Source organism: Caretta caretta, chromosome 1 (genome assembly GCF_965140235.1).
Source record: "Caretta caretta isolate rCarCar2 chromosome 1, rCarCar1.hap1, whole genome shotgun sequence".
Lineage (NCBI taxonomy): Eukaryota > Metazoa > Chordata > Testudines > Cheloniidae > Caretta > Caretta caretta.
Window position 1 is genome coordinate 242,841,789 of NC_134206.1, and position 26,264 is coordinate 242,868,052.

General features: G+C 38.8%; 2 protein-coding genes across 3 annotated transcripts in view; one reads left to right on the forward strand and one right to left on the reverse strand.

Moving 5' to 3' along the window:
• The window catches only part of CACNA1C (calcium voltage-gated channel subunit alpha1 C), a 706,039-nt gene extending 702,933 nt beyond the window's left edge, over positions 1–3,106 (reverse strand). Inside the window, exon 1 of the mRNA XM_048828634.2 lies at positions 2,669–3,106. Coding sequence (XP_048684591.1) covers positions 2,669–2,807 — 139 coding nt within the window. The 5' untranslated portion in view covers positions 2,808–3,106. The remainder of the gene's footprint in view (positions 1–2,668) is intronic.
• The window catches only part of DCP1B (decapping mRNA 1B), a 58,778-nt gene that overhangs the window by 22,025 nt on the left and 10,489 nt on the right, over positions 1–26,264 (forward strand). For both annotated transcript variants that reach the window (XM_048828178.2, XM_048828186.2), the window contains 4 exons: positions 13,360–13,426; positions 15,094–15,229; positions 21,307–21,435; positions 22,231–23,079. In XM_048828178.2, coding sequence (XP_048684135.1) covers positions 13,360–13,426; positions 15,094–15,229; positions 21,307–21,435; positions 22,231–23,079 — 1,181 coding nt within the window. The remainder of the gene's footprint in view (positions 1–13,359; positions 13,427–15,093; positions 15,230–21,306; positions 21,436–22,230; positions 23,080–26,264) is intronic.

Genomic DNA, 26,264 nt, shown 5'->3' on the forward strand with positions numbered 1-26,264 from the left:
AATAGTTTGGTAATAATAAGATTGCACTGTTAAAAGCAGGTAAGGATTAGGTTAAAGTCTCTCTCTCGATCAGAATTTGATTCCCTAAATTGGCTAAAAAAAGCAATCGCTATTAATGTTCTATTCCCCCATCCTCCTTCCCCTCTTGTATTCTACTCCCCTTAATGGATGAATCAAGTGTAAGAGACAGGAAAAAAACCACTTGAGTAAGATCAAATAGGAGAATAAGTAAGGATAGAAATGGGTGGGGGGTAATTAAGTTATATTTTATTAGAGTTCTGTGAAACTCACCCCTATTTATTTTTTTAAAGATAGCAAAAATCCCAAATGCTTACCTGTAATTGTTATACCAGGAGTTTTATGGCTAGTTGGAACTGTAGGACTCTGTCTGGCGATTAATTGTGAACAGATGCATTGCTGTGCAAGCTCCTCAAGACAAATATGCAGGATCAGGCCTTTATTAGGAAATAGGAATAGCTCACTACCTACTGTCTCAGTCAGGTTGCATTATATAGAATATGAATGTAAGACACAATCCCTCTCTCTTTGAAGTCTATAGCAAAAATGTAACTGATTTCAGTGGGAGTAGAATCCCACTGTGAAATGTCAGGTCCGAAGAGCACAGGATCATTCACTGCCAGGAAAATAAGCATGTGGTATATACATCAGTAACGATAATTTAATGAGTAAATAAGGAAAAAGCGGAGTGGGAAAACATTCATAGTTGGTCATATTTTCCCCCTTCCTCATAGAGGGCATTGAACAGACCTGTTCTGTTAAACACTCTTTTAAAGTATTTTGGATTTTGCTTTTAATTAATGTGGGTAGGAAATTAATTTCAGAATTGTAGGATCTAAATCACAAAGGAGATGAATCTTTAAAAAACAGACCAAAGAGCAGCAGCACACACATGCTTTACTCAGGTTTCAGAGTAGCAGCCGTGTTAGTCTGTATTCGCAAAAAGAAAAAGGAGTACTTGCAGCACCTTAGAGACTAACAAATTTATTTGAGCATAAGCTTTCGTGAGCTACAGCTCACTTCATCGGATGCATTCAGTGAAAGCTTATGCTCAAATAAATTTGTTAGTCTGTAAGGTGCCAGAGATACTCCTTTTCTTTATGCTTTACTCAGTGTTTTCAGAAGTGATTTTTCCAATTGGTTGTAACTTTATTTTTGTTGTTAATGGTTCCCTTAAATCAAAGTGTATGCTCAATGAGGGCTGTATATATGCCAATTCTTGTAGCCCTGTTTGAAAACAGGTTAAAAAATTACAACGGGGAAAAAATATTTTCCCCCATGATTCAACACAATTACAGGGATTTTGTTCAAACTCTTTTAAAAAAAAACCTTTCTGCACAGTCTGATCTGAGCATGAAAATCTTCAACTGAAAAGGTGAACATTTTATGAAGTCCTGTAGATGTGAAAATGGATTTGTTATGGTAACAGTTTTGCAACCTTACCTATAGTGGGTAAAGCTGTCATTTTCAAGTATCCCTATTGCCTGATAAAGATGGTAATCCACAAGAAAAAGAAATGCCTCTCTGCTAATGTGAATTTTCAACTATGTGGAATAATGGACTTGATTTGAAAGTCAGTGAAATTGTATGTCATGTGAGAAGAAACAGACTGAAGCTAAAGATAGCAATGCTATGTAGACTTTCAGTGGCTGATGGTGATTTTGTATTCTGTGGGATTGTATCCCTGTTTAGCCAGGAAGACTGTTGCAGAAAGTGCATGAAGGAGAATAAAGGCATATTTAGAGCACTCTGAAGATGTGGGTGAGATTCTTAATGAGGTGGAAAGAGGAATAATTCAGTGTATTTCTGCTGAACACAGCCTTAGTTTCCCATTTATGGATGTCAGTACATAGGCAATATGCTAGCCGCACTGAACATTTACTGCTGAGTGTACTGCCAACAATGGGAATTCCGGACATCTTTTCAAGATAAGATAGGCATATGATGCAGAAAAGCACAATAGTTAAAGATGGAATGGATTTTTTTTAAAGAGGGTAACTTTTCATGTGACACTTTTCCCTCCTCTCTTACCTCCTCATATAGGATAAAATGGAAAGCAGTCTGTGTTGTTTTCAGGACAGTGAATATGTAAGTAGTACTTTTGGAAATTGGACAGCAGAAAACAAGAATCTCAGACAATTAATTCCCCTTTAGAAATCAGTCTTACCAGCCCCTTTTTAAAAAAAAACACATTTAATATTTTGTCTTCAAATGTTGTTTACATATTCTTTACTCTAAAAAGAAACCCCATTCTTCCCATCTACTCCGACCCAAGCCCATGCCCACACTTTGCCTGTGACTACATTTTATACTCTGGAATCAAATATTTTTGCTAAAATCCTGTCTCTTCCTTTTCTAGATGGAAATGGGGACTGGAATTAATTAGATGCTTAAAAGTCAGTACATTACCCAGTGAAGTGCTTCTCTACTTAGCTGAAGAGATCTGAGAATTTCCAGAGCACACTGTATCCTGTGGCAGTGCATTTATACACACACAATTTCAAAATATATTACCAACGGTTATTAGAATGCTTTGTTCATCGAAGCTCTTTCAGATACAAAATTGACTGGTCTGTTTCAATAGGAATGGAATACATCACAATAGATTTCAGGATATCATTACTTACATCACAGTATAATGGGGTCTTACCTCCAGGTTGGATGTAGAAGCAGTTTAGCTGAGTTTCGTGCACCAACTTGCCCTTATACCTCACCTCAGGTTCACCAGGCAGAAGACTGGGTAGTGGGTGATATGCTGAAGTGGCTTGCCGAACAAAGGCTTGAAACATTTTGTATTTCCAAAGGTAGCTTTGCACAGCTGAATCTAAATATTCTGTATATAGCAAAAGTAGATTCCTGATAGTCAGTGGTTTCCTACTTGAGTATCATTTAAACCTAATAGCCACAAAACTTGCCCAGATGTTAAACCCCTGTCTTGCAAAAGCTCTTGTGACCAAAACTACAGAAACTATTGTCCAGCTATTTGAAACTTGAGCAACGTCTCTTGCACTATCTTTTCTTCCCTAGCTCTTTACTCCTAATCCTTTTCTTGTCCTGTGTGCCTGATGCTTGGTTAAAGCCCTCACTTCCCCCAATGGTTTTACAGGAAAACTTGGATTGAGAAGTGAAGATAATGGGCTCCATCCGCCTGTCAGCTCATCACCTCACTGAGTCATGGTGATCTCTGGTTTTTGTAAATCACCACTAACTTGTCTGATATCTTCTTGTGTTTGAAGAAAGATAGGTTTTGTCTAGGGGTGAGTGGACCTCAGGCCTGACATAGCCAGAAAACTTCTCCTGGAATGTGAGCTTTGTTTTTTTTACATAGAAACTGATATTTGTAACCATTTCTCAAAACAAGATAAATAGGGAAGAGAGTGTACCATATGATGCATATACAGAATAATTCATGTGTGTAGTTGATGTAATATAAGATGCTTGATGCTCAACAAATCTGCCTTTGTCAGAGCAAACACTGAAAATCAACATTAAACCATATTTTCCATTAAAAACATGAAACCCAAGTACAGGATGGCATACCCTGTAAAGGACAAGGAATGTGTTCTATAATAAAATTCAGTTCAACTGTTCCAGTGTCATTCTATAAAGTTTGCAAATGTGTTTTTAAAAACCTGAAAAACAGTAACTTAGTGTTGGGGCTCAATCATCCCGGTCTAGGATTATAAATACTATTAATGACTGGCATGGTTTATATTATTATAATTTCTCTGCAATTCAGAGTTTGTGTTAATCAGCAAATGAAAGTAATCCTAAAACATTACATCTGGTTAACTTCCTTCTAGCCAGGATATTGCCATCCTAGAAATGTGCATTTCTGTTCTAAAATCTACAGCTGTTATTTGCTGATATATTGCTTAAAATTATAATAAGAAATCCTCTTTCCACCCATTGTTGTCATTATTTTACATATGTATGCTCTCCTATGCCTTTCTGAGCTTGTGTTTCAGTTACACTGGGGTTATTTTTATATGAATAACAACCAGAGCCATTAGCCAGGGTAGAAATTTGTAAAGGATGTAAGCCTCGTGCTTCAGGCCAGAAGTCAACCACAAACTGCCGAGGGTTAGGAATGAACTTCCTCTATTTTTAAGCTCATCCATAATGGTCTGTTGTAGAATTTCTTGAATCTTTTTCTGAAACATCTGGTAGTTTTCACTGTTTGAGACAAGATATTGGATTAGCTGGACATGCTATGGCAATTCATTTGCCTCTGTGTCAAACTTTGCAGAAAGTCAGTGTTCACATTCTTTGCTTAACAGGCTGTGTTGTCTGCATATACTCTACACAATAACTTATATCTCAACACAACATCTTTCAATGTGCGGGGGAGGGACTTGGGGGTAAAATGAAAATTTAGAACATACAAAGCCATCAGGGCTTGTAGTTTCACGTGAGTAGGTCGAGGTGTTATGTAATGTTTTAATTAGGTTCTTTTCTCTCTCTCTCTCTTTGGTTGTCTCCTCTCTTTTTCTTTTTTGGTTTCTATCACATGAACATTTTGTACATCTCATCACACAGAAAATAAAAAGCTTCCATAATGCCCTAGAAGAGCTTCTTGTCACTGAAAGATGCGGTGCTGGGATTTAAGTTCCTATAGGCCAAGAGTTGAGGCATTTTTGTATTTTGAATTCATGCCTTTCAGAAGTTGGGGTTCAAGATTGTAATCAGCATATGATTTCCTTAAAATAGTTTCAGCAGACATTACGTTGTCAGTGGTTCAGCCAGTTTTGTTTCCTTGCTTGAGAGAGCTGAAAGGTCTAAGTGCAAGATTATAGGAGGCAAAGTAGAAAACCAAATGTAGGAAGTAATAGTTCTTGATCAAGAGACAGCCACACATGGAGATTCTTGAGAAATCAAATTAGTTAACCTGAAACTATCTTTGAGGAAATTTCCAGTTTGTGCAGAGTTGATGGAAGTATAGCACCAGGAGGTGGGGGTGGATGAGAGAAAGGAAGATGAAGGATGTTGAAGTGTTTCTTTCCCAAGAAATTGTTTGCAGTGAAAAAGCGTGTTTGTTTTCCCAATATAATTGAAAAGGCACATTTGTTTTCTGGGAGAACCTGTTTTTCCATGCCTCTGCAGATTTTGTGAAATATGAACCTCCTGATTTGCAGATCCAAGTTCTTATTTAACCCACAACTCTACTCTATTTTCGGGGGTCAAAAATCCCATTTTCAACTGGGTTGCCTTCCTGCCTTCCTTCAGCATTTAAAAAGTGTCTGGCTATTACACCAACAGGAAATTGATGAGCCTATATGTTCTGCTGAACTAACCTGTTAAACTGAAGGTCTGAAACAGAGAATTTGCTGCATATTTCTTTTTTAAATTACATTGGTGAAAAACTTGATTCCAAAACTAAAGGCATAGTGAGTAGCCATACAGACTACTCCACTCAACAATTATCTTATTTGAAAAGTCAATCAATCTGCCCGTTTTACAGTAATCTGAACCTTAATTTAAAACACAGTTAAACCAAAATTGATAAAATAGGATATATAAATACCCTAAAACCAAAAAAACCCTAATCAATTAACAAAGGGAAAATACAACATCATTCAAAGTATAATCATACTTACCTAAAATTCAGGAATTATAGAAAGGGGGAATTTTAATACCCTGTAGATTTTCCAGCATTTGAAAATGTATTAGCCATACGTATGTGAAAAGGGGATGAAGCTGCAACAAGATGTCAAAGCTTTTCTTGTAAACACAGTGTGAACTTATCTATGACTAGAATAAACCAAATCCTGTTTACTCTTTTTTTTTTTATTTTTCCCTGAGGGAGGCATGCCTGCTTTTTGTGCCCAAGAAATTTTGCCTGCTAAAATCATATTTCTCATTTTTCTCTGGAAACTCTGTCTGTAGGCAGATGTCTGCATTATTGGAGATAAATAATAGTGAAGTATGGCAGAAGAGAGGGCTGCAGAGGATTCAGTAGAAAATTTATTTTTTCATGTATTACAAAATTGTAAAAGGCCAAGACAAATTGATAAAAGCACAGTCAAAGGATGTGATGTAAAGATGAACTGCAAAGCTAAAGTGAAAATTGACTTAAAGGGACACTGCCAACCTGAAATTGCACAATTGCAAAAAGAGTTTAAAGTAGTTTCAGATACTACATCAGCTTATGAGTCTCCAGCCAATTTTTATGGCTTTATAATGATATCTTCCTATTTTTTAAAATGTTTTTCTTACTGCAGTTAGTAAATGAAAGATCCATCCAAACACAGGAAACTGAAGAAACAGTGAAATTGACCATGCACAAAGTGTCAAATACAGAGAGTAAACAAATTGAAAAAATACAGGGGAAAAAGTTACAGTAATCTTTACACATTACTCATAACAATAGGTACAAGTTTGAGAAAAGTTGGATTTTTGTGCTTGATGGTGTCCCTTTAAGCCCAGAACTACAAATGCATTTCCATTAACTAAGGTCTAGAAGCATTCAGCTCAGAAATAAGCTAAAATTGATCATTATAGGCAGAGCTGGAAGCAGCATCTATAGTTACGGTTGCTTAACAATTTCCATTATAAGCCCTTCTTTTCAAATGCTTATAATTTTTCCGAACTTTTAATCATTTGGGCTGAAAGCTTCCATGCTTCCTCACAACCTCAGGCTCGTTTTGTTTGCTTGTTTGTTTTGTTTAATTTCAGCAAAAATGGTTCATCTATTTCTGAGAATGAGGTTGGGGAAAATAGGTAGTTTTACAAATGTTAAATTATTTTTGTTTCTTTGAAGATTTCTAGCACCTCTGGAGTTTGGAGCAGGAACTTAACACTTAGCAGGAGGGTAGCAGGATCGAAGAGGTGCTTTTTGAGGGCCCCAGAAATATACACCCAGATTTGGCTGTGTTATAAACCTCTGAAAAGTGCTACAACAGATCTTGATAGAGGCTTTTGGGGAGACATTGTAGGAGCAGCTGCCATTTCTTTAGCTTAGGGAAAGGTAGAGTGGAAATAATGAAGGTGCTAGGGGGAAGGGGAAGTGCTGCTCTCATTCCTTCTCTCTAAAAGCAACATGAGCGCTCCCTCTCATCTGCCCAGTTTGGGGGAGCAATGCTCCTGCATGCTTTCCCTCTTCCTTGACTGCTACTGCAGTGAGTTCCTCTTTCTGTTTGTCTACTTTTACCACTGTGATAAGGTGGGCTGAAAGCCAGAAAAAGACCATGTGTTCTAGTTTCATCTCTTCCACTGGCTGGTGTTAATAATCATCTGCACTTTGTAGCCGTTTTAATTGAGCAAGGCCTCCTACTCCTACCTTAGAATTCAAATATCACTCCCCATTTTACAGATTTTGTAACTGAGATAGTAATAGGTGAATTATGGCACAGCAGGGAATAGAACCCAGGGGCCAGATTATGTGCTGTGCCTGTAGCTCAGGATGAGGAGGAAAAAGTGACTTTAAGCCCCCTTTTTGCCTCCCAGAGTCTGTGGTACTATTGACTATTTTACTGCCCAGATTTTTGTGGTGATAGATTTCTACTCTACGGTCAGATCATTTGTTGTAGATGAGGGCCGTGCCTCCCATATTTTGTTCTGATAGTGTGCCCTAAGAAGTTGATGGAGACCATTGCATTCCAGATCTTTGAGGAATCATGCAGATTACCTTTGAAGCCCTCTACTGATGGAATATTATGAGAGGAAGGACAGTCTTGTAGTTGAGACTCAGAAGATCAGGGGGGAGGGGACAGGAAGGAGGCAGAATCTTCCCACATGTCTTTTGTATTGTGTAAAGAATGCTCTGAAAATGATTTTATTTTCCTTCAATAAAATATTTTCCCTGCTTGTTTTTTCACCTTTGAAATAATGAAAATATCAAGTCTTCCTATCCCTGTTTATGTTGAAAGTGGATTGGGAGTTTTATCAGCCTTTTAATTGAAGGAGAGAATTCTTCAATCTTTAACAGAGAGCTTTTTTCCCAGCTGCTTGTTAGTTGTTTGAGTTACAGCAGTGTTAGCAAAAGCAGAGAGTTTTAGTCTTAATAAAAATCACTTTCCTGCTCAGTTAATCGGGTTTTACTTCCTTGATAGTTGTGGTGTCACAAACATGTTAATTCTTGAGTTCTCCAGAGAGTTTTCCAGGAAAATGACAGATCTGACCTGAATTTATATCATAAAAAGCAAAAGGAGACAAAACAAAACGAAACAAATTCTCAGGCCTTCTTTGCCTGAACTATACATCATAGAGAAAACAAAAGGGTACAATCCCCCTCCACCCCCAGTTTACAGGTGATCTTTAAATGTGGGCTTAGCAAGAAGCTGGTATTTTATTTATGATTGACTGTTAGTGACTGACAACAACAAAATAGTTGAGAGAGGGACAGCTTTTATGGGAATACAGACTTTATATAAAATGTTATATTTCATGGGGGGTTAATGTTGATAAGCTTTAAAGTTACTTTTCTTTATCAAGATGAAGATTCCAGAAAAATAGTTGTTTCTCATGTAGCTAAGGCCCTGCGTTTTGGGGTTTTATTTCATTTAAAATTTCCCAGGAATTTAATCAGTATTAAAAAAACTTTTTTTTTTTAAAGGATGATTGATAAAAACCAAACATGAAGGCTCCGGGGCTGGGGGGCAGAAGGCAGTCCAGTATTCATGGGGAAGGCGGCAGCCTTCCATTCCCTGGAGGCGTATTGCTGCAGAAATCATGCAGTCTTGGCTACCAGGGCACAGCTCCCTCCGTGTCTCACTTGCCTACTGTGCAAGGGAAGCACTTGGAGCCATTCTGAAGGACCGGAGTCAGGAGGAGGCTCTGTCTGGCAGAGAAAACAGTCCAGAGTTATTGCCTATGTCCCTACTTGTCTCATTCCCCTACTGCACAGGGAGTCGGGTGATAAGGGGGCGAGATGTGCAGGGAGCCCCACTTGGCTGCCAGGATGTGGCTCCCTGCCTGTCTTGCTACTGCTCGGCACAGCAGCAGGTGCCGAGTGGCAGTTGACTTCTGTGGAGGCGCACTGTGCCTTTTGGCAGGGGCACTGCAAGGGCATAGCCAGATCGAGGGCATTCCTGCATTTGCAAAATACAGGTTAAAATTGATAAAATCCAAATTCTTGTTTGTGTCAAAACCCATGAATTTTGGGAGTCAATTTGATAAAAAAACAAAAATTTACTTATAGCCCTGTTCCAGAAAAGCAATTACTATAAATTCCTTAGAGAGACAAGGTGGGTGAGGTCATATCTTTGATTGGACCAACTTCTGTTGGTGAGAGAGAGTAACTTATGAGCAACACAGAGCTCTTTTTCAGGGACCAGCATGGCTACAACTACATTGTAAAGGCCTTGGTTTTTGAGGGAACTGGAGATGATGAAATGGATAACTGATCATAGGTTTGTTCAAACTTATTTTTAGTTTTGCTGATGGGTGAATGTTGAGTGACTGTTGCCAGGATTCTTTTCTAATCAGTTATTTTTATGCTGAACATTCCAGAAACTTATGATACAGAATCATTTCAAAACTTTTTTTCACCTGGATAAGTACATGCCAGCTTCCTCAAAAGTGGTCTAATGTTACTGGACTTTTGACATTTTGAGAAGGAATTGCAGATTTACAGTGTCTAGTATATTAACCAGCAAATATTTTAAAATTTCTGATTTAAGTAGAGCTTTTCCAAGTTGATGCTTAATAAAAGATGATCTAATCTGACCTCGATTGGCCCAAGTTGTGTGGCTTCAAGGTGTGCCTTGCACCTGATTTGTCAGAAGACCTTGGGGGCGGTGCTGCATGGCTGAGTAAATGAAATTTTCAAACTGTTGGAACTAAGGATAAGGCTGAAAACATTACCTTTTTGAGTCAGTACGTCACCTGAGGGAAAACTGACATTCCAGAATCTCCAAGATCAACTCAAGTCTCTACTATAGTATCTCTGGACGGTGCGGGGGAGGGGGGGCTAGCCACCAAATAAGACTAAAATTCTAAGGAGGAAGCTTTATAATTGGCTTTGATGTTGTGATTTAAACATATTAAATAATTTAGTTTCCATAGTAAGCCATTGACTGGCTTTAAATCATTGATTTGATTCACGTTGGTAAAATTCTTTAGTTAGGACTTAGAACCAAACAGCCACTTTCTTAGAATCCTGTTTAGAATGTATAAGGATTGACTATTTTTAATATTAATCCTATGATTTAACTAGTTAGACTGGAATTAAATCATCAAACTCGATTATTTGATATTTATTTTGATCTGATAGTTGTAATGCTTTATTTCTAGTTTAGTTTAATATTATTAACAATAGTTTAGTTTTGGTGATATGTTTTCTTAATTTTGTTTTTCTTTGAGTCTTAATAAAATTTATAAGATTGATACTGAGTCACATTTCTTTCAGTAAGCAGTATGGGTCCTGACCAGCTCCCCCTAATTAGTCTTTGGTTCTTACAGAGTCCATGTGGTTTTGTTAGCTCTATCAGCATCTTCTGATATCGTTGTCCATTATGTGTTTGTTTTGCTAACACCCTGTAAAGCCTTCCAGGAATGGATAAAAGAGGCCTTTCAGTAGATTTCTTTCTCTCTCTGAAAGAGATCTCAAAGGATGAGGAGTATCCTTTTCGTCCTTTGCTAAATGTGTAAGTATAGTGTGGGGGAAGCAGAGACACATTTTGCCTGTGAGATTACCACTTGGCAGATGATACTCAGATCTAATTTTTTGTTTGTTTTTTGCCAAACACTGCCTGATAGAGTTAGGGGAACGGATAGGAGCAATCTGGTTTAGACGCAATCTAGGTGAGACAAACTATTGTAATAAGTACTAGAGTGCTTCTAGAGAATTTGGTGGTGTGTGAGTTCACCTTTTATTACAGGGATATGCCAGGCCCCTGCCATTACAGTTTTTGGAGTCTGGTGTCATTTTAGATTTATTGATGCTCCTGGATTCTTAGGTACTAGCTATAGTATGTATTGCCTTTTCTGTCTATCTATCGCTCTTATCAGGAGCGTGTGGCTGTTCCACTCTTAACACAGACTTTGCCCCAATAATCCATGCCTTAGTCATCTAAGGGCTAGTCTACGCTTGCAACGCTAAAGTGCTACCGCTGCAGTGCTTTAATGCGCTTTGTGTGATTATTGTGTTCCGTTGACTTGTAATTGATTTTAGCGATGTAAATCTCCCAGGTGTCAAATATAAATTTCTTAAAAAACAAATCAAAACCCTAAAACTCAGTCACACAAACACCTGATATAGCAGTTTATGATAATACCAGCGATAGGAGGCGGAATAAAGATTTTTGACTAAAGATATGGCAGGCAACTATGGTCTTACACTATGACAAGTCCCATACTAGGGACCCATTTACAGCACGGAGCACCTTGGCACAATTGAAATACAAGTTGGACATGACTGGGTAGATGGGACTTTGCAGAACATTTGTTTGTTAAAACTCTTTAAAACAGTGTTCAGTTTTAACTGTATTTTAATCACGTCTTTCCTCTACTGTATTGTATTGGAGGATTCAGTTATTGTACTGTTCGTAGTGTAAACAGGACCTAACAGAACAATGAATTTTTCAAATATTTGGTATAAAAAAGGATGTTTAGTTTTTGAGTTTATGCATACTCTGTTAGTAATTAGGGATCCTAAAAATAGATCCCATGTTTAGTTTTAAAGATTTGCAGTTTAACATTCCTGACATTTAGTGGTTTGTGTTATAAACTCAGTGTTTTTAAATGTAGGTTTTAAAGTTTAATTTTCTTTTCTGTAGAGGATGTTCATTATTGGCACAATTCACACCAACAGCTCTGTTACATATTTATACATGAGTTTTGGGACCATCACAGCCTCTGGTATAAAATGGCTTATTTAGACAAGTAATAAAATCATCATGACTCTACTCTGAAAAGTAATGATGATATGCACCATATATAGTTTTAAAATGTGCTGTTCATTGCCTATTTATTTTGTGTCCTCCTCCCCCCACACTGCCAGAGCATTGTGATTAAATCATATTTAAATATAATCTTTTGGAAAATTTAACTTCAGTCCTTTTTTAGTTATACAAATGACTTGCAAATAACAAGTGGCTGAAAATTTGAGGGGAAATAGGGTGGAGGGCTCATTGCACTTCTGTTCCTTACAAACAGCTGTAAACTAATTTTCTTTTCAAATGTTAACAAAGGCCTTTCCAGCTTAAACCTCCTATGCCAAGTTTTCATTCCACAATTAAGCTGTGGAAATAGATGTGTAGAATAGAAGGAGTGATCGCGCTGGGTCACCATAATACAGAGAGAGTTACAGGACACATGACAATGAGTTTAATTAACAGTCTGAATGTGTTAAAATGCTGTCTTCTATTTTCATTTCCATCCCTTTCAAATAAGGCCCTGTCCCAACTGTGCTGACCATGGCAGCAATAACTATATTGTAATAAGGTTACAGTTAGCACAGTTTCCCTGATCTGCCTGGACAGGAGCTCCTTCCTGAGACTCTTGACAGCCAAACATTGTTACAGCTGTACCCCACTAGGTACATTCAGTTATGTAGCATGTTTCTGATTGGAAAACTTCTTGTTTTGCACTGAACAAGAAAGTCGTGCTAGCTACAACTCTGTTTATTGCAGTCATTGTGGTTTCATTACTACTGTGGACAGGGCATAAGCCTGGATGTTTTGAGAATTTTTTATTATCAGTACATTTAAATCGGCTGCTAGGAAAGGCTGCAGGAAGTTATGTTTGTGGACTAGACTGTATTTTCCAATCCTGGGGTTGGTTGCATCTTCTAGTATATAATTTGCTACTTTTTGGGGAGAGGGAGGAGTGGTAATGGGCAACATTAAAGGTGACCTGCAAAGGGGGAAAATTGGGGTTATGCTTTTCCTTTGTATAGTATGTAAGAAGAGTCTGCAAAGTTGTTCTTGTTTTTTAAACATTTTTTTCGCTTGTTTGTTGCATTACTAATTCAGGTTCTGTCTACCTGTAATACACTGATAAGTGAGATCTAGTAAAATAATGATATGACAAAAGCTAAACAAATGAAAGTCAAGTAATTTGAGAAGAGAAGAAGAATTTGTTTTTTATTGAGAACTGTTTAACTCCAATAACTAACGTTGTGGAGAAAAGGATTCCACACTCCCACGCCCTCAGTGCAGGCTTGAGAGCTAGCAATGTACAGTCTCTGAGATATCCAATAAATCCTCCGGCAAAATCAGGGAAGACCAGAGTTGACATATCTGTAATCAGGAAAAAAAAATCTTTTAAAATGTTTCTTTAAAAAAAAAAAAAAATCCTTTGCAAGTCACCTTTAACTATACATTCCAAAGAGAGTTGCTGTCAGGTGGAATACAATGTATGAGAAGGTGCTCATAGTTTGTGTTTGATGTGCATTTACAGTGTCCATTTATGGAATTTGGTTTTATGATAAGGAAGAATGCCAAAGAATTGCAGAGCTCATGAAAAAGTAAGTGATGATGAGTAAACAAGATTTTTGTGCTCTTTATGTGTATGTACGTCTGTATATACATGCACATTATATTGCTTGGATGGTATTACTCCTTTGAATATTAACCCCATTTATACTGGACTTGTTGAAAATAAGCTTGTGTCACACATCACTAAATATGTATTTAAAAATAAATGTGTACACAGAATACAATACCTTTACATAATTCAGTATCTCTCAAACTATATCAGAATGTAATGGGTCATCTGATTTATTCTCTAAAACCTAACAGATCTATTTCGGAGAGTGGCTCAATGAAAAAGTACTACATTAGGGTTAGAATGGATAATTTCCCCCCTCTTTTTGGGGACCTATAGTTTTAAAAGGAATTACCGTTACAGGTGTGCAAGAAAGGGGGTTAAGTGGGGGGAGGGGGCATTCATAAAGGATGCCTGCAGTTTTTTTCTGTATTTTTAAATGTCCTTTCTATGTTAACCTTGAACTCCTTCTGTTTCTCCCTTTTTTAACAAAATGTGGAAGATTAAGTTCTTTGTCATTTTTCTGAAACGTAAGGCAAGGTCTTAATTAGCTCTGACTTCATTATATTTATTTGCTTAATAAAACAATTTTCAGTGTTTATACAATCAAATCAGAGATCAAACACCTCACATAAAGCCATATATATTCTGTGCAACATTTCGTTTCTGATAGTATTACTGATGTCCACTCACCTAGCTTTTTCACTGCTTTCTTTAAGAGTCCAGTGCTGGCAGAGCCCATCCCTTCTCTGCTTACTGCTCTATATCTAATGGCTGGCTCCTTTACTCTGCTATATGCCTGCTTTTTGGCAACATTTGTTTGTTTGTTTTTTTGATGGGGAAGGGGTTGGAGGTGCTTAATTTTTGATAAAATGTTGTAATCAAAGTTTTTGAGGTCTTAGGGTATGTCTACACTGCAGCACTAGTAGACATACTAGAGCAAGAAATACAGAGGTTTATAAGACAGCAAAAAAAGATCATCACTGCATTTCCTACCGCACTGAAGTGGCTAAATTGTGACCCAAGAAATAGTTGATAGAAAAACAATTTACGGAAATAAGCAATGATCCCTAGGAAACCTGGGCTTTTAACAACTAATGTTAGTTAACTAGCTCAAGTTGCAGTTGATGGTAATTAGGTACTCTCAAACTGGTAATTTACTACAATAAAGACTAGTTTTCAGAGGATTCATGCTATTGGAAACCATTTGTAGTGGTTTATAATAACAGCATTTCATATAGATTAAAAAATACCCTGTAGCTCAGCCAAGGGGCTGTGTGCTAGAACTCTCAGCATTCTGCTACAATTATAAAACAGCTGGGGCAGGAAATTGGTCATTTACTACAAGTTAATGACTGAATTGTGTCTGTTCCCCACCTCCCACCACCAGTCAGAACTAAATAACACAGTAAATTCCCTGTACCTTCTGACTGTGGAACCTGTGATTGAGTTTCAGAAATTCAAGTCTTTATGCACAGAATTTGGAGGAAACTTCATCTTGTCCCCAGTCAAGCCATCCTTTTATATAGACTGCAAAAATATATAAACTTCTAGAGTTTTGTTTAATGATTAAAAATAATTGTGATTGAACTTGATATTTTCATTTATTTCTGCCTTATGGATTCCCACTTTACTCCTCACTTCCAGTCTAACTCAGCAGGAGCAATTCAAAGCGCAGCAGGGGGCTGGAGCAGGAGCCTCTCCAATGATCCAGAGCTCTGGTGATAGCAAGGAAGTGGATATCTTACGGATGCTTACCAAGGCTAAAGATGAATATACCAAGGTGAGGTTTCTTCTGTGTAAAATTTCCTTTGGACCATGATAACATGACTCCACCTCTTGTCATTTTGTCTTCTAATGGATTTATGTTCTTTTTGCAAAATTACTTTGCAAACACCAAATAATTACAGGGTGTTGGAGCAGTATGCCTGATGTGGTTTTCCCTGACAAAACATGCAAAACAATTTCATGTTTGTGAATCAGTATCTTCCAAGGAAAATAATACATATAGGGATTTTTGGTTTTCTGTGGGGGTATTATTAAGTGATCACAGAATCATAGGACTGGAGGCAGGGGTGAAAGTAACTGAGGCCACTTACTGGTATGGGGCGGGGCCTTGGGTGGAAGGGGCGGGGCTGGGGGGTTAGCATCCCCCACCCAGCCTTTCCAGTCTGGCTGGCCTGCGCTGCCCAGGGCTTCCGTGTTGATTTAAAGGGCCTGGGGCTCCGGATGCCGCTGCTGCCATAGGAGTAGCAGCGTCCGGAGCCCCGGGCCCTTTTAAATCGCCGGCCCCTGGGCAGCTGCTCCCTTTGGCCCCCCCACCCCCCTGTTGGCGGCCGGGGGGGCCAAAAGGGGCAGGAATGTTAAAACGCTTCTGGGTCCTTTGCTGTAGCAGCACTTTAACATTGCCGCCCCTTCTCCCCCACCCTCCGTCAGTGGCCCTGCTGGTATGGACCCTACCAGCAGGGCCGCCGACAGGGGAGGCAAAAGGGGCAGGGACATTAAAACGCTGCCGCGGCAGCACTTTAATGTGGGCTGGGTATGGGCCGGTGCGGGTTCTTACCGGTACACAGTACTGGCCATACCAGCTCACTTTCACCCCTGACTGGAGGGGACCTTGAGAGGTCATCTAGTCTAGTCCTCTGCACTTACGGCAGAATTAAGTATTATCTATGTCATGTGAGCTTATGGGATACATTTTAGTGACTTTGATTTTGACACATGACTCTCACATTCTCCTTGCATATTCATTGGTGCCTAAGAGCTGTAACTTCTTTGGTGTGGATGACATGGTGGCTTCTAGCTGCTGGGAAGTTATTCTCAGTCTCTTTGACAACTATCTAATGTCTTTTGCACACGTTAGTTTTGGTTGAGAAGACCTCTAGCATGTAAGTAACTGTTTTTAAATGTAGTTGGTGAGATGTAGTTTAGTCATTGATGGATGGAAATGAAAAGGTTTGAAACCTAGTATAATTCGATCCCACATGCTTCCTCTGTGTTCTGGAGTTTCTAAGACACCTAAGTAACTAATGGATTAATTAATTTTCTTCTTTTTATTACTGAGCAGCCCAGAACGTTTTACCTTTCAGAATAAAAGTCTAATCATTTCAATTATTTATATCAATGGTGTAAACTATTTCAGAGCCTCCGTTGGATCCTGCTGCTGTTTCCTATCTTTCATATGCAGCACCGTTGAATAATGAGCTCATAACATATAAGAGTTTTGGGTCTGGGAATATATATATATTTTTAACACAAGCAATTTAAAGAAAGGTGATTTTATTTCTTTTGTGAAATGTGGTTACTAATAAGATTTTAAGCAGGGCTGTAGTGAATTTTCTCAGCTCCCATGAAGTGTAGGCTTTGTTTCTTGTGGCACAGCTGCTTTTGAAGCCAGCATCTTGAGACCTGTTCTGTGTAAGAAGTGGGTTTAATGCTTTAAACAGACAACAAAAAGAAGACTTGTTGGTATAATTTAATCCTGAATTGGTACCTAGGCTTGGATCAAAACTTTTTTGCTTCATATACAATAAAGTGTTTACAACTAATTTGAATAGCTACTATTGAAAGAACTGTAATGGTACCTTCTGGAAAATCTAGAAAAACATGAGGCTTGTGCTCAGATACCTTGGTGATGAATACATGTTAGAGGTAATTCTCTCCCTCTCCCTTTATACATATAAATGTATGTAGTAGGATATAGAGGAAGAGAAATACAAAAATATTTTGTTCAGAGATATGTGTGCAAACAAAGTCTTGGAATATTTTGTAAATTTGCTGCTGCTGCTTATGCCCCACATAATCCTATGTTTGTGGCATCATAATTGGTTGCCAAGGAAATATTCTGCAACAGAGCACTTTGCCTTCAGCTGGGGCATACGCAGCAGGAATAGCTGACCTGGTACAGACTAGAGATCATGTTTTCATGACAGTGTCCTTAGTAACATAAAATTAGGAAAAGAGGAGCGGGACAAATTGTGAAACACAGATTTATTTTTACATTAAATCAGGGGTATCATTTCAGAAAATTTCAGGAGGAGGGGTCAAAGTTGCATCAGGATCCACAACATTGTTATAGGATATATTATATCCTGCAGAGTTCAGGGAAGGGGCAAAAAGTGAAAGACATAATGGAGCATATAGACCTATGAAAAGTCAGAGGAGGAAGGCAAACCAAGATCTGGGGGAGGAAGCTATCCCCCTTGCCTCATAGCAAATGACACCCAGGCCTCAAGGCCACTATACTTCACAACTACCGTGATTTTTGGCCACTTCATGACTATTACGCTTTCTTTCCAGCTTATGTCTCAAGCCAATGATTGTGCTGAAATCAGCTTGTCAAGTCTGCTTATTAAGCCTTCTGCATCATCTGTGATTCGGAAGGATAATGGAAGCCTCGTGAGCCATAGAGTAGGAACAGAAAAGATAAACAAGCAGGTTTCAGTGCATTCAAGAGGTCTGTTTTCTTTCATTTAAGTCCAGTGGTAAAATTCTCCAGAGAGCCGAAGTGACGTAGGACTTAAGACCATGTCTACATTGCCAGGCAGCTCAGACTAAGGGGGTGAGAATAGCTGTGTGCATCAAAGTGCTGCGCTGTAACTCCCCGTGTGGATGCTGCATGCACAAATCTAAAGGTGAAGGAACTCCAGAGGGATCTAACAAAGCTAGGTGAATAAACAACACAGTGACATATGCTGTTTGGTGTTGGTTAATGCAAAGGAAACTTTTCTTAACACAAATACCTATTTTAATGTTATTGGCACACACTTCCCTCTTCCATACTGGATCTTCAAATTGTTGTTCTGATGTTGTCTTTCTAAGCCATCCATATGTAACTGGTTTTAAAGGGCAACTGCAAAGCAAGAGTGAAACTTTAGTTAAGCCCAGATTTCTGCCCTGGCACTAAAGGTTCCTGACACTACTTCCCACAAGGACAGAAGGTTCCATTAACCAGGCCTTGGGGCATTGAGCGTAGAAATCAATATAAACTAATTTTTTAAGAATTTTCTCTTGCCCTCTGCAAAATCCTCTTGGTACTTCCTAGTTCATTTGAAGAGCTCCTAAAATTCACCATTATGTGCCATCAAATATCACTGCACTTGGATTGACAAGACTTCTGACATTTGAGATACCCCAGACATCTTCAGTGAACTAGTGTATACTAACAGGTTTTCACAACGAGGGGAAAAAACTGTAGCAGGTTAGCTTATGTAGCTCTCTGTGCTGAATGCTGCCCATCCAGCCTAGCCAGAGGGCATTCAGTACAGCATTTTATGGTTAACTCAAGTTCCATTTTTGCTTTGCAGTTCTCCTTTCAGGGCAAAGTTTACTTTTTGGTTGTCATAGTTTCCCAGTTCTGTTGCTTGAAGATGTTGCTGACCTTATGCCAGATGGGCACAGCATGAAGGAAGATTCAAGAACTGAAATAACGTTTTCCACTTCGCTGCTAGCAACCCTTTTGGCATGTCTGTGTTTGTGCCTCCAAAAACCAGTGCTGAAGGCAGCATCTGAGCCAGAGGTTGAAGCAAAACGGCAGGAGCCCAGGTGTATGAATTGAACTTTGGTTCTCCTTCATGACATTTCCTCCCCTGAGCACCATTTTAGGAGTTACATGCCTGGCCACACAGCCACTAAACTATTTTTGAGAAGTAGTTGGCAGTTATGGCAGTTCCCTCAAGCACAGCATTCCATAGAACCAGGACATAAATATGCTGCCTTCTCTAACGGCCCTCAAGATCTTCTTTATTGGCCTCCTCATGCAGTCATTGAACCAATCTGTCCCTCTCTTTCTCATTAGTTTTCCCGTGTTGATAGGTTTATTAGAAATGGATGCACTGGATAGTGTTCAGTCCACTCTACCTTGTATATCTCTCAAGTTTATTTTTAACTGTTTGGTAGCTATTCTGGCTTATGATCAGTCCTTTGAATCCTGCCAGGTTTACGTCTGCTACCAAGACCACCCAGTCATTTCTTTAGTAATACCATAGTACGTAGGAGCCCTTGCCATGTCCAGGACCCCACAATGCGAGGCACTGGATAGACACAGAATGAAAAAATGGTCCCCACCCTAAGGAGCTTACATTCTAAGACAAGAGCCAGTACATGGATATAGACACATGGGGGAGTACAACGAAACAGTAAGACTTGGGTCAGCATGATAGGCAATGGTCTCTGAACACCAAAGGCCTAAGAGCCCAATTGTTGTAGTAATTACATAGGAATTGCCATACTGTATCAGACTTGTGGTCCATCTGTTCCAGTATTCTATTTCCAGCAATGCATAGAACCAGATGCCTCAGAGGAAGGTGCAAAAGCCCAAAGTGAACAATTAAAGAATGACCTGGACATAAGGAAAGCTTTTTCCTAACATTCATCAGTTAGAGTTTGGTTTATGTTCTGAAGCTTGAGGATTTATAGCTCCTCCGCATTTTTGTTTGTTGTGTCTAATTAACTTGTTCTTGTTATTAGTACAAATATTTAATCCTTCTGTGAATCCTGCTTATCTGTTGGTCACAGTAGTATCTTGTATCAGAGTTCCACGGGCTAATACTTCTTTCTTTAGACAGTGCATAATTTCCTTTTATCAAATTTCTATTTGTTGTTAGTCAATTATGAGAGGGTAAAGAAAAGCATTTGATTTACTTTTTCTGTACTATTCATTATTTTGTATACCTCCAGCATGTTTCCTCTTCTTTGCGCCTTCACTAAACTAAATATTCCCAGTTTCTCTTCATATTTTAGTCTTTCCATACTGCTAATCATTTTTGTCAAGCATCTCTGAATCCCCCTCTGCTTCTGCCCTATCCTTTTTGAGATAAGAATACCAGTTAACATATCAGTATTTAACAAGTGAACATATTGACTCTCAAATGCTAACCAATCAAATACTTTAATTTTTTTCCTTAAGATTTTAAGTGTGTATAAACTATACTGTTATCTGACTGTCAATGGCATGAGACCGTTATCTAGAGGAGATCAGCAAGTATAACCCTCAACCCTAGAAAAAAAGATTTAAAATATCGTCCTCCCTTACAACCCTGTTTTTTAAAAAAACAGAAACTTGTAAAAATAGTAAACAAAGTGATTTATTGTATGGCCAAAATAAACATTATTTTTATAGGCCATCTCTAAACTTTGTTCCATGTAATTTTCAGTGGAAAAACCATAGGATACCAACTTTCAAACTGACACGCTCGTGTGCTCTAATCTTCTCTCCAATTCCTTTTCTTCTTTTTCCTCTTCCTTTTTTAAAACCAGCAGTAATCCACACAGGAGCATTAGAGAAAAAGAAATACGTGTTGAATTGCAAGGCTTATGCTTTTTTGAGGGTGGCAATTGTCTCTCAATAGAGCTATATATGCCAGGCAAGTTGAAATTATGAGGTTATGAAAGTACTAATGTAAAATATGTAAGAGGTGCCTATTGATAGCCTATAAATATATATGCATATAAATCCTTCAGGTACCTAAACTACTTACAAGCCATAACAGAACTATCTGTTTACTGACAGAAAACCTGTAGCTGTGGTCTGGTCTCTAAGGTGCCAGGTTGGTTTTGCCTTAAGTACAGGAAAAGGAAAAGATGAGGAAGGGAATTGGGATTTTTTTCTTTTTTAAAGGCTCACATACAAAGCATTGTGGTCTTGAGTCTGTAAACTTACATATGCTAACGTTTCTAGCCAATGAGATTGACTTCTATTCAGTATCCTCATTTATCACAATCAGTTGTCAGTCTTGCAAATGGTGGTATTTCTTGAAGATTTAACCAGTTTGGGATTTTATGATACAAAGTTAGGGGAGAACATCCCTTAAGAAAATGGTAGTTTCTTTCATTCCAAAATATGTTTTATTTCTGTTGCAGTGTAAGACCTGTTCAGAGCCAAAACAAATGACCAGTTCCTCTGCTATCTATGACAACCCCAACCTGATCAAACCAATACCAGTGAAACCCAGTGAAACTCAGCACCAACAAATACCTCAGCAAGGCAAGGTACACTTTAATTTGCACTCTGACTAGTGCTGCCATAACATATCAGGCACGGGAGGATGCTTGCGTTGATCAAATAGTACAATAATGTGAAGTGGAATTAGGGTAAATGGGATGGTCTTAATGCAAAATTAATATCTCTTTACAAAAAATAGCTTTTCTGTATAAAATTAGGTTATTTAAAACATAGATGTTGTATGCTGATTTAAGCAAAAACAATTGATCTCTCAATTCAGGAATGTTGTTGTGGTTGCAGGCAGACCCCCAACTAGCCAGTGGAACAGGGCTTATTTTATTATTCATTTATTAATTTAAATGTGTACAATTGCCTTTCCATACATGATAGATGCCTTTCATACAACTTAAAAATACATCACAATGCAAAGTCCAGCAAGCTACATCCATTCTGCCATGGTAAGGAGAGAGACAGAAAGTGACACTACTTCCCACAAGGACAGAAGGTTCCTTTCTTCCCCTTCATGACCTTTTTGAGCTTTTCTAATATTTTATTAGTGACCGTAAGAGGAGACCCTTCTCTCTAGGCATTGAAAGTGAAGTAGGTACCTTTTTTCTGGAGGTAGCATTTTTCTCCCAGACGAGGAGTTTCAAGGCTGTTTAAAAATCCTTTCCTCCCACATGACAGAATCATTAAATAATCCTCGAGAGGAGGAAGTATGGGTCAATTGTCTTTTTCTTAGATACTGCTGTTTCTTAGATACTGCAAGGTAACACTTCAGACAGTTAATGTAGCTTCTAGTGCAGACAAACTATGTTCACTTATTCTCTTTTTCCTCGCAGAACATGGACTCCGAACCACAACACTTATCTTTGACAGCACTGTTTGGAAAACAAGAAAATCCTACCATTTACCAAGATCTCCCAGAACAGTCACAGAAAAAGCACCAACTTAATCTTTCTGTCAGGCAGAGGGTAGTGCGTTCGCTGTCCTATGAGGAACCTAGCAGACATTCACCCTCAGCAGAGAAGCAGCTTTGCCCAGCTATTCAAAAACTTATGGTGCGTGGGACAGACCTTCATCCACTCTCTGAGCTTCCTGAGAATCGACTATGTGAAAACGGCAATGTCCGCTCCATAGGAGAGGTTTTCACTGGACTCTTCCAGCCTGTGACTTCTCATGGTATTGTAGCATCTCATCCAGCCCAGGACACAGCTGGCACTCAAAGCTTGTTACAGAAACTGCAGAGACAGTCAGGATCAGTGACCAAAATGGACCCAAGTGCAACAGGTACTGTAAGTTCAACAGCTTCAATCTTCAGCAGGACTTCTGCTGCTACAGCATCAGCAGCACAGATAAATGACATGACCCAGCCACATCTGGTATATTTCAATGGCTCTCTTCCAACCCAGACTTTAGGGCCTCAGACCATTGGTAAAGAACAGTCCAAAGTTCCTAGACAGCCACTTTCCCTCTCTGGCAACCAATCAACCAATTCTGGAGTGATTTCACCCCAAGAGTTACTGAAAAAACTCCAGATAGTGCAACAGGAGCAACAGTTACATGTGTCCAGCAGACCTACCTTGGCAGCTAAGTTTCCTGTAGTTACTCAGAACACCAACACTCTAAAACCTTTGGACTCCTGGATAGACAAGACATCAGGTGCACAAAAGCAGAGCCCTCTCTTTCAGGTAAACGTGATTTAAGGAACTAATGCTTGTGGGGAAGGTATCTAGGAATCTTTTGAGCTGCAGTGCAACAGAATTCAGTTTTATAAGGCGGTTCTCTAATTCCCATTATTTCTCCCCTACCCCAACAAATCTCAGGCCATCAGATTCATTTTCATTTTATTTTGCTCTTGTACTGCTGGGGTCTGTGAGCCATATCCAAATTAGTCTCAACAGAAGCAATGCTCCTATGCCAACATTAAGAATTCCTGATTTCCCTAGCTTTAGTAATGTAAATACTGAAGGGTCTGATCTTTCCAGATCACTAATAACCATAGATGCTTCAGGCATAGATTTTTCTTACGCACTTAAGATATATACCTAATTACTGGCTTTGTGTCATTGTTTTCAAGTTCTAGTCAGATGAGTGTCTCCTACATGTGATTCAGAATCAAAATGAGTCAGCATTCCCCTTGCCCAAAGTGCCCCTTGTACATGAATTTAAACAATGTATGGAAGCGTTTCTTCACGTTCATATAGGAGCTAAAGCCAGAACAGATCAAAACATAAAAAGCTTTAGAACAGGACCAGTGAATCCCTCCAATGTGATGTGACAGTGAAGAAGTTGGTTACTGCCTCTGTAGGGGACCTGGTAGGACTAATCACTGGTTCTTGTATTTAACATTGTAATTTTGATTTTCTTTTCTTTCTGGACATCTTCAAATAATACTCTATCTAGGTCTGTGTTCCATCAGCATGATTTCTCTGATTCCCTTAATTAAGTAACAGTCCATTCTTTTTTAGCCACTAAGGATGAGGCAGTTCCCTACATTGCTAATCTGATTTTCTTGTGCCATAACAGCTACTTGTAGTCATTCAACAATTTTCTACTTTTTATATCAGTGTTTTTATTGAAAAATATTTCTAGTGTCTCTTTTTATCTTTCAAAAAACTAAACCTGAATGTTGGTGATTGTGCTTCATGGAACTGTCTGGCTTTGGTGCCTTAGAAAATTCAAGAAACTTGAGGAACTGTACTATTCCTATGGTGTTTCAAGAACCACCACAAGTGCGGTTACAAAATGTCACATTATAGTTGACTATTACTGCTGTCCTTGTTGCCGGAGCAGAACCACAGCTAGTTTAGCTTCCTTGTAATGGCTTCCACGCTCAAATGTCCTCACAAAAAGTCCAGTTCCAGGGTGAGCATCTAAAGACCCTCTTGGCTTCTTTGTTAACTGATAGTCTGGAAGGCCTTTAATTGTGCTGGAACCTAGCAGCCCCACTGGAAAGCTGATTGCTTTACAGTTCTGGTGAATGAAGTCCAGAAGCTGTGAGTAAGGATGTTACTTTGAAGAGCCAGAAAACTCTTCAGAAATGCTCCAAATTTGTGAATACTGAGAAGAAAAAAGTTACTAACTTTATTTTCCCAACTCACTCAAATATGGGCACACTCTTCTTGACTTTCCTCACTTTATCAGACTAGCCATAACCATCCCTTTTTACTTTAGAGAGTCTTGCTACTCGGAGAAGTCTGAAACAAAATTCTTTAATCAACTTTAATCAAGTTGATCAAAATTCTTTAATCAACTAGCGAGCAATTTGAAGCCACATTTGTCACTAAATCCACTGGTAAGAGCTGAAAATTTCCAAACTTTGGGATTCATTTGGGTAATTCTTTGTATGGTCATGTTTTCTGTGGGTTAGTCAGTGAAATTTTGCAGAAACAATTGCTTACAAAGATGAATTTTGACTTAGCCACCAGTGGAGATTACTATTTGTGGTGACATAACTAAGGGCTTGTCTTCACATACAGCGCTACAGCAGCGGAGCTGTACCAGTGCAGCTGGCCTGCTGTAGCACTTTAGTGAAGAAGGTACTACACCAATAGGAGAGCTAATAGTAGTTAATAGTTAATTGTAGTTAATAGTTAATCCACCTCCTTGAGAAGTGGTAGCTATGGCGATGTGAGAAGATCTCTTGTTGATATAGCGCTGTATACACTGGAAGGTTAGGTTGATATAACTGCATTGCTCAGGGGTGTCGATTTTTCACACCCCTGAGTGACTTAGTTATACTGATACAAGTCTGTAGTGTTGACTTGGCCTCAGTCCTAATGAATAAAAACAGAACATAAGAATGGCCATATTGGGCCAGACCAGTGGTCCATCTAGCCCAGGATCCTGTCTTTCAACAATAGCCAATGCCAGGTTCTTCGGGGGAACAAACAGAACAGACAGTCATTAAGTGATCCATCTCCTGTTGTCCACTCCCAGCTTTGGGCAGTCAGAGGCTAGGGACAGCCAGAGTATGGGGTTGCATTCTTGACCATCTTGGCTAATAGCCATTGATGGACCTATCCTTTATGAACAGATCTAATCTTTTTTTAAACCCCATTATAGTTTTGACCTTCACAACATCCCCTGGCAACAAGTTCCACAGGCTGATTATGCATTGTGTGAAGAAGTACCTCCTTTTGTTTGTTTTAAACCTGCTGCCTATTAACTTCATTGGGTGACCCCAGTTCTTGTGTTATATGAAGAAGTAAAGAACACTTCTTCGTTCACTTTTTACACACCATTTGTGATTTTATAGACTTCTATCAGATCTCCCCCCTTAGTCATCTCTTTTACAAGGTGAAAAGTCCCAGTCTTATTAATCTCTCCTTATAAGGAATCTGTTCCATACCATTAATAATTTTTGTTGCCCTTCTCTGTACCTTTTCCAATTCTAATATATTATTTTTGAGATGGGGAGACCAGAACTGTACACAGTATTCAAGGTGTGGCCATATCATGGGATTATATAGTGGCGTTATGGTATTATCTCTTATTATCTATCCATTTCCTAATTGGTTACCTTTTTGTTAGTAACTAAGTCACAGTAACTGCTTTTGTTTTCACTGGGTGAGGGAAATTGCATGCTATAAGTGTGAGAAGTTGTCTACTCACTATGAAATGTGCACACAGCATGGCAAAAACGAGCTATTCCAACCTAGAAAATAGTCAAGGGTCAAGCTAAACATTATAAACCAGTTTGTACTAATAGGAAATAGCAAAAATATAAGACATCTCAGAAAAAGAGATTGATATTGGTAAGAGTGATAGTGACCTCATTTTGCATGTGTTTGAAAAGGGGTTCGTGAAATGTTACAGGGGGTTCTCGGGGAAAAAAATTCCTAATGGCGGACGGAGCTGTCCCTCGGAACCC